The sequence below is a fragment of the Nicotiana attenuata genome, unplaced genomic scaffold (genome assembly GCF_001879085.1).
Source record: "Nicotiana attenuata strain UT unplaced genomic scaffold, NIATTr2, whole genome shotgun sequence".
Classification (NCBI taxonomy): domain Eukaryota; kingdom Viridiplantae; phylum Streptophyta; class Magnoliopsida; order Solanales; family Solanaceae; genus Nicotiana; species Nicotiana attenuata.
The window spans coordinates 343,480-352,816 of record NW_017671122.1 but is presented as its reverse complement, the minus strand read 5'-3'; the positions used below and the strand labels follow the sequence as shown (position 1 = coordinate 352,816).

The 9,337-nt window shown below is 36.9% G+C and overlaps 1 protein-coding gene across 1 annotated transcript; it reads right to left on the bottom strand.

Annotated features, from left to right (window-relative positions):
• Window positions 1–4,721: 4,721 nt before the first annotated feature.
• LOC109206068 (acetyl-CoA-benzylalcohol acetyltransferase-like) lies at window positions 4,722–6,344 on the bottom strand. The gene is made up of 2 exons (XM_019368836.1): window positions 6,310–6,344; window positions 4,722–5,862 (listed from the first exon to the last, which is right to left on the bottom strand). Exons 1-2 carry the CDS (start codon window positions 6,342–6,344, stop codon window positions 4,722–4,724), a joined length of 1,176 nt encoding a protein of 391 aa, XP_019224381.1.
• Window positions 6,345–9,337: the final 2,993 nt, after the last annotated feature.

Here is a 9,337-nt window from a genome sequence, read left to right as displayed (position 1 = left end):
TCATGGTTTGTCTCCTCATTTCATAGGCAGTTAAATTTCCAATTAGTTCATCCAGTCTGAGGGTAGCAATGTTCTTGGATTCCTGAATGGCAGTGATTTTGCTTTCTCATGTGACTGGCAGAACTCCTGTCAGAATCTTCTCAACCTTGTCTTCTTCAAGGATAATCCTTCCAGAAGATTCAAGTTCATTTGTCAAAGTGGTGAATCTAGTATACATCTCCTGGATAGTTTCTCCTTCCTTCATAGTAAAATTCTCATATTGAGAATACAGAAGTGTTCCTCTTGATCTTTTCACTTGAGGTGTTCCTTCATGAGCCACTTGCAGAGTGTCCCATATTTCCTTAGCAGTTGTACAGCTTTGGATCCTACTGTACTCGTCTGGTCCTAGACCATATACAAGCCACTTCTTGGCCTTAGCATTTTTCTCCCACTTTCTCAGGTCCTCAGCAGTACAATAGCCCTTGTTTTTGGCACATCAATTCCTTCAGCATTCTTCTTAGTGGTTGCTAGGGGACCATCAGTGACTATGTCCCAAAGTTCAAAATCTTCCCCTATAATGTGATCTCTCATTCTGTTCTTCCACCAAGAATAGTACTGACCATTAAATAGTGGAGGCCTGGCAGTGAATTGCCCTTCCCAGTTCCCAGGTGGTGCACTCATTGTTGATCTTCTCCTAAGGTGTTAGCCTCTTCAAGGATAACCTGCTCTGATACCAATTGATGTTCTACACGTCAATACCACACAAGAGGGGGGAGGTGATTGTGTGTACNAAACACCTACTACAATTGAACTAGAATAAAAGAAAGACACAATAGAATTGGTTCTTCTATCTTGTCCAAGTAGCTTCAGGAATGCACACTTGAATCTCACGTAAATTGCTTGCAAAAAGCCTTGCTATTTTGCTCTTCAATTTAGTCACTTCTGCGTTTGTGCAATCCCTGTAAAAGAGAACAATCATTATTATTTATAGAGTTAGTAATTAGGATTTGATTAAAACTCGAATTGCTGATCCTTCATCAAATTCGAGTCCTAGAACAATTCAAACTCCAATCCTTATTCTTGATCCGGATGTAGTTCTCTTCACATAAGGAGACTTCAACTCCTTATCCTATGCAACCTTTTCGATCAACTCAGAAGATATTGTTGCTGACCCTTGAGACTTATCTTCACACGTATGTCAGATGTATAAGTATATCAACACTGTGTCTGTCTTACATGATGGACCTGGTTCATGACTGAGTTCATTTTGTCAATCTTCAAAACTTCATCTGAACTTGGGCCAACAATAAGCAGGACAACCAAATATCCTTAAATTTGAATAATTAGCAGGCGAACCAGACCATACCTCAAAAGGAGTTTTGAACTCAATAGCTGTGGATGGACATCTATTGACCAAATAACAAGCTGTATTGATTGCTTCAGCCCAAAAATCTTTGCTAACACATGAGTGTGAAAGCATGCTTCGTGCCTTATCACAAAGCGTTCTATTCACACGTTCTGCAACACCATTTTGTTGTGGTGTTCCGACACAAGTGCAGTGTCTCACTATGCCCTCCCTGCTGCAGAAATTATCGAACTCAAAATTGCAAAATTCCAACTCATTGTCAGTTCGAAGACGCTTAACTTTTCTTTCCGTCTGCCTCTCAACCATCGTCTTCCATTTAACAAATGTTGAAAATGCCTCATCTTTTGTTTTTAGAAAATACACCCATACCATCCTTGAGTAATCATCAATCAAAGTCATAAAATATCTGGCACCACTCTTGGAGGGAACTCTGTTTGAACCCCACAAGTCAGAGCGTATATAATCTAACTTGTCTCTGGTCTTGTGCTCGGCCTTCTTGATGAACTTTACCCTTGTCTGTTTACCAAACACACAATGCTCACAAAAATTCAAAACTTGATTTATGTACCCATTCAGCAAATTCTGCTTACTCAACAAAGACAATCCATTATCACTCATATGGACAAGTCGCAAGTGCCACAACTGAGACTGATTCAGATCACTTTTCCCAGAAGCTACAACAGCTTCCCCTTCAACTACACTGGCCTGAAGATGATACAATTTAGAATGTAGTTTACCCTTCATGAGTACCATGGAGCCTTTACACACTTTAAGTATTCCATTCTCGTAGTGAAATTTATACCCTTGATCATCCAAAGTCGAAAGAGAAATCAAATTTCTCTTTTTTCGAGGAACATGCCAACACTCAATATTTCTGATAATTCCGTCGAACATTCTCAATTTGATGTTACCAACCCCCTATACTGGTAATGGATTATCATCTCCCATATAGACATCCCACTCATTTATTTGTAAGTTGCAAACCAATTCTTGTGTGGACATATGTGGAAAATAGCACCAGTATCAAGAACCCAAGAATTTTGCGCATGACTAGAACTCACAGCACAAACTTCTCCTACATAGTCACTATCATCAAAATTATTGCCAGTGTCAACAATATTTGCCGAATTATCTATTTTCTGCTTCCCTCTTTTCTCCTTCAGCTTAGGACAATCTCTCTTGTAGTGACCTTGCTCCCCACACTCATAACAGTGTTGCTTCCTTGCTCTAGACTTTGATCTTGCGGTTGACTTTTTCCTGTTAAAGTCCTTTTGTTGTGATCTTCCTCTAATCACAAGACCTTCGCCCTCAATTCTGCTGTCTGGAAAGCTCTTTTTCAACTCTTTAGATTTTAGTGCATTACTAACATCTTCTAGTGAAATGCTGTCTTTCCCATATAGCAGTGTATCGGCAAAAGTATCATAAGACTGTGGTAAAGAACATGACACAATCAAGGCCTGATCCTCACTCTCAATTTTGATATCTACATTCTTCAGGTCCATTATAATTGAATTAAACTCATCAGGGTGAGTTTTAACAGGTGTACCTTCGTTCATACGGAGATTGTATAACCTTTTTGTTGGGCTAAACTAGCCCAAATACACTCTTAATATGGTGTAATATTGTCCGCTTTGGGCCAAGCCCGCACGGTTTTTCCCAAAAGGCCTCACACCATTAAGAGATCCATACACCTTATATGTAGACTCCCAATCTTTTCAGCTACCAATGTGGGACTTTGTTTGCACACCCAACAATCTCCCCCTCGAACTAAGTTCCACGTGGCTTACTACCACAATCCACAAGTCAGTTTTCGAGATTACTGTGTGCCACCCACATTGTTAGAATATTATGGCAACCGAAGCCCGCAACTAGCTTCTTCTTGTGTGCGTGCCGCCCCGCACCATCACTCCGCCATCTCCATACTCGTCCCGCTGAACCTGGGCTTTGATACCATTTGTTGGACTAAACTAGCCCAAATACACTCTTAATATGGTGTAATATTGTCCGCTTTGGGCCAAGCCCGCACGGTTTTCCCCAAAAGGCCTCACAACATTAAGAGATCCCTACACCTTATATGTAGACTCCCAATCTTTTCAGCTACTAATGTGGAACTTTGTTCGCACACCCAACACTCTTTTTCAGGTAGAGGCGGTTTGTTAGCGATTTCTTAGAATACAGATCTTCCAGCTTCTTCCATGCCGTTGCTGCAGAAGTTTCTTCAGCAATTTCCCGAAGAACGCTATCTGTAATGCTCATGAAGATCGCACTCAAAGCCCTCTTCTTCAGGTCTTCCTTCTTTGTCTCTTTCATATCTTCAGGAAAATCCTCATCAATTGCTTTCCATAATCCTTGTAACACCATGGACGATTTCATCCTAATCTTCCATAGATTGAAACTAGAACCTCCGTCAAATTTCTCTACTTCGTACTTTGTTGAAGATGATGAAGACATCGTAACCCTAGATTATATGTAGAAACCCGAAACTTGCTCTGATACCAATTGTTGCGGAATATCGTGGGTTAACTAGCACACAATCACACACAAAGCAAATAGAGAAGAAAAATCAACACAAGGATTTAACGAGGTTCGGCTAAGCCTAATCCTCGGGGCAAAAGAAGAGAGAGTTTTCCACTATGAATGAGAAGAAAAGCACAATACAATCTATAGAATCCCCAACTACAACCCCTATATATAGATCCCAAAAGGTCCCAAACATATATGAGAAAGGTTTCCCAATTTGACAAGGACTATAGGTTTTCCTTTTCCAAATCTATTAGGACAATGGGTTTTCCTAAACCTATAGGGACTATGAATTTCCTAAAAATACAAGGAAATAATTCAAGCCACAAATAACACTTTCTTATAGTAGTCAATGGCCGGAACCGATAAACCTGACTCTGCAAACAATTTAGGTGAAAAGCATAGCCTAACAATTTGCCTGACAAGATCACCTGTTCCTTGCAAGCTAAAACCTTTCTCTGACTTTCTTGCATTATTTCATGATGCCTTCTTTCATTGTTCAATGAAATGGGGATTGAATTAGTTATTTCCTTGCACATAAAGGGCAGCCGGTGCACTAAGCTATCATTATGCGCGAGGTCCAGGGAAGGGTCGGACCATAAGGGTCTATTGTATGCAGCCTTACCCTGCATTCCTTGTACTTAAGCTCAATTTATTTTCATCATAGGAATAAACAGGAAAAAAATGAAACATAATCTTATTGCGGGACTAGCTAGGCGGTTGTCATCTTCATATCGTTATATGGTTTAGACTTCAACCAGCTCGGCTCAAAAGTTACAGTTGAAGGAAAAAGATTACATCGTCGAAAAGATATATAATGTAGATCCTTTTTATCTAAATTGGGAAATCAAATTATCTACTTTTGCAGCGGCGGACAGAATGTCAAAATATCAGGGTCTTTCTCTAATTCAGCCATGTCATTCTCCTTCAAACTAACCCATGCTTCTATTCCATCTCCATTTTTTGTGTCCATCAGACAAAATATTTCAAATGTTTTGCTGACGTTGCTTACCCAGAATGGCTTTCCCCAACCAAAGTCTGCTTCATACCAGGGGAGTCTGCACCAACTACTGCTGAGGTAAATGTCCATCTCGTCTTTCTGACCAAGTTTGTTTACAAATTCTGCGTCACAATTAACAAACATAGGGGCAATATCATTGATGCTTGCCTTGCCAATATCTACAGATATGCCCCTTGATGTATTTCCTATCATGTTAACAAAGTCGTTTAACTCTTTTGACTGGTTTGCCTCAAGAGTAGTATTTACAAGTACGATGAAATTCCCTAGAGCATATTCTAATGATGGTAAATTTAATTTCCCCCTCAAATTAATAGGAAATAATAAAGAAGAATCTCTTGAATGTCCATGTTTGGCTGATGATATGCCCACTAGAACCTTCCATATTAACGACATAACGACCGCCACTCGAGTAGGTCTCGTGAACGTGTTACTTGAACCGATTCTGTCTTTGAGTTTTGCAATTGCCAAAGCATCAAACACAAATCTCCTAGTGACAATCTCAGGGTCTCCACTAGAAGGTAGTGAATACTGATGTCCTGATAACACTTTTGTGGGAAAGAGCGATGGCAAGAAATCGAAACTTGAGAGACAACCTTTTGTTGTCCCTGTTTGGCTAATTTGAGCCCATTCCTTGACAAATGTTGCTAACGTGAAAGCATCTGCTAGTATGTGTAAAATTTGTACCCCCATGACTAGTCCTCCACAGTTGAATATGTTAACTTGAACTCCAAGTAATGGAATTGATTGCATATCTGTTTTTGGAAGAAGATCATCCAAAAGATCGATCTCGGGTCCTTCGTGGAGAAACTCAGCAAGATTCGTCTTGACTTTGGTTTCGACATAGTCAACACCTTCGTCGTTGCAGTGAATTGAGAGGTCATCTTTTCTGAATCTTCCAGCTAGAGGGTAAAACTTGGTTAAGGTTTCAGCCAATGATTTTTGCAGCTTATCGGTAATTCTTTCACTGCTCAATTCACTGCATGGTAAGTAGTGTAACAATATTGTTACATATACAGGAGGCGCGACCTGATCAAATAATGAAATATTATGGCTCCTAAGATGGTTAGGGGTAGGAGTCGAGGGCTTTAGCATTTTCCTTATCTGGATTTGAATATCTAATTTGGCCATTAGGATTGGCTTGACGACCAAAAATTCCCAACAACAAAAATATCTGGAAATGAGATGGAGCAAAGTTTGTAGAGTTGAGTTCCTTTTTGATGTTTTGTTTCTGAATTTCAAGATGTTCTTAAATACAATATTCCTTAGTCAACGGGTTCTCTAACAGATGCCTCAGCCTACGTGTTAACACGTTAGCCATTTGGTCAACTTGGTAGTAGTTGGCATTTGTTTATTGCCCTCGTTTCTCATCATCCATTAACATGTCATCAATCGGATGAAGAACTTAAATTATTTGATCGATTACCTGATTGCACTAGTGTCATTGTAGCGTCCCGCCATTCCTTCTTGTTAAAACAGGAATCTAACTCATTTTAAGGTAGAGTTCTTAGAGTCCTACTTAAAGTTAAAGGTAGTTCTTTAGTTAAAGCAAGAAGAACAGAAACTGAGGGAAAAAACCTATGTTCGTCTTCGTTTTTGCAAATGTACAATACGATCTTGATATAAGATAAAGGAACAAGTTTATCAAACGTGTATATATATCTTGACGTTTCAAAGGTGCTTTGACGTTGGATTTGATGGTTTTGTGAATTTTCTTGAAAAAATATGTATTTTTGGTCCCAGCATGGTGTATCAAACCTTGAGTAATCAAAGGATATTGAACTGGACGTATGATTTTCGTTTAATTAGAGATGATGACTTCAGCAGAAGATAAAATATGGCTACCACTTTGAATAATTAGTGTTGTCATTTATACCTTTCTGCTAGTTCAAGTGTCATCACCACCTTTGGATTGTACTTCACGAGAACTGCTTTTTATATATAAGTAGTGAATAGCTGTAACCCCAAAAATGGATCACAAAGTACCACCTTGGTTATTATTTAATCAGACTTTAGGTAGTTTCCCACCTCAGATAAACTTGAAAATTATTTCTAACTTTTTTAGTCAGTCAAGTTTTTTTAATCAAGTCAATCTAATTATTAAACTGATTAAGCATGGGGAACTATTTTTATTTCCGTTGTCGCCCCACCCAATTTATATTTCCTTACAATATATATATATATATATATATATATATATATAAAGGGTCCTAACGGTTAGGGCCTAAACCACCCACCCCTTTCTAAACAATTTAGTCAAAAGCTATGATGAATTAACAGCTTGTTTGGATGATTATTACCCATATCGTATTGTATTATTATCTCAAAATAATATTTGTTTTGATTGTTTATTTAAAATTGATTGTATCGTATTGTTAAACCATTATTACGGAACGACCAAAAGCCCCATTTTATGAAACAACCAATTTGGTGTGGTGGGATTGTTTCCTATTTTCTTTTCCAATTATGCTCTTACTTATTACTTCATAATTCTATTTTATCATTTAATTTTTATTTTATTGTAACTCCAAATCTTCAACCTATTGACCTACTTTGTCTTCTTCCGTCTTTTCTAGAGTTGGTTTGCCCCGTTCTTTAAATCCAAGTCTCAGTCCGATTTTTTTCTCTTTCCGTCGTTTTAATTTTTTATTTTTGTTGTTGCTAATATTAGTTAACCTTTTTTTTTCCAGGTTTTTGCTCTTGTATTCAAGCTACGTAATTAATAATAAATTAGTAAAAAGAGGTTTTCTTAAATTATTTTTATGTGTAATTCTTGATAAATTTTATTTAAAACAATTGGGGGTATTTTAGTGAACTTATCGGTTATAGTACAGTACGATACAGTTAAACCAAATAACAAAAATGTTATTTAACAACAACAAACGATACAATCTATTCAAATGTTGTATTCATAAAACGATACAATACAATATATTATAAAACAATGATCCAAACATAGTGTAAGTTTTAGTTTGCAGAATCCCATCATGTTTGGAATAACAGCGGAAACTAAAGCTCTTTTTCTTTTCCTTTCCTTTAGTGTTCCTATATCTGGGTATGGCAATCAATTGAAATCTTTTTTCTGGGTAAGTAACAATCAACTGAAATCTAGTGTACCATACAAGTTTAATAGGCGAAATCTGTTTGCTTCATTTTTTCACCTTACAACTGCAATGAAGAATAAAGATTCAATCTTCTTGATAGTCGATAGTAAACGGTGTTCATTTAACTTCTTTTTAAACGAAAATGAAGTTGAGAGGAATTAATTAATGTTCCTCTTGGATTTTGGCGAAGGTGGGTTGAGGAGAGTAACATAAGAAAATATTTCCTAAAGATATTTTATAATCTCTAACCAAACACTAAAAAATATTTTCCAGAATTTTTTTTTCACTCACATACCAAACTAGAGAAAATAAATGATAAAATCAATCATTTTCCTGAAAAACAATTTCTAAGAAACCATTTTCATTCGTACCAAACACACCTGGAGTGTAGAGCCACTTTAAGGAATAACAAATTTATGGAGGAAAAAGAAGACGCCTCGTATAGGGTCTCTTCTTTTGAACATGTTCTTTACAGTTAAAAATTTAAATCTAGAGCCACTTCCAGGGATAACGAATTTATAGAGGAAAAAAAAAAGACTATTCGTGGAAAGGTGTCTTCTTCTGAATAGGTTATTTACAATTAAAAATTAAATCTGAAATTTAAATTTTAAATAAAACAAATTGTCATAGAAAAAGACTAAAAACTACTACTAGTACTTCTTTAACTGACAAACAGACCGAGTCATATAAGGATACTTGATGGGTCTACTTATCTAAATGTAATTGGTGGGCTTTTTAATTTATGGACGTGTTTGGTACGAAGAAAAATATTTTCTATGGAGAATGCTTTCATGGAAAATGAGTGATTTTATCATTTATTTTTTCTTGTTTGGTTGGTGAGAGAAAACTTTATCCGGAAAATATTTTCTAGTGTTTGGTTAAAGAGTAAAAAATATTTTTTAGGAAAATAAATTTTTATGCTACTCTCCTCACCCCCTTCCCCAAATCCCATGTTTCTTGTGCTCTCTCTCCCTCCTCCCCTTCCCCACCCCGATACCTAACGTTTTTAGTAGGGATGGGCGTTCGGTATTTAAGAATTATGATTCGATACTTCGGTATTCGATTTATCAATTGTATATACCAAATACCATACCAAAGTAATTCGATACGGTTCGATATTTCTTGTTTGGTTCGATACGGTTTCGATTTATTAATTTGCATAACAAATTTGCATGATAAATTTCTATAAGATAATAAGAAATGTAACAACAATCATGCATTAAAGAGTGATGTACAACTTTAGTAAAGTATTTCTTATAGCTGCCTTATTTGCATATAAGGCGGAGGCAACCAACATTATTAAAAATTTTGATGAGAAGTATTTGATCATTACACCCATTGAACAGTAAA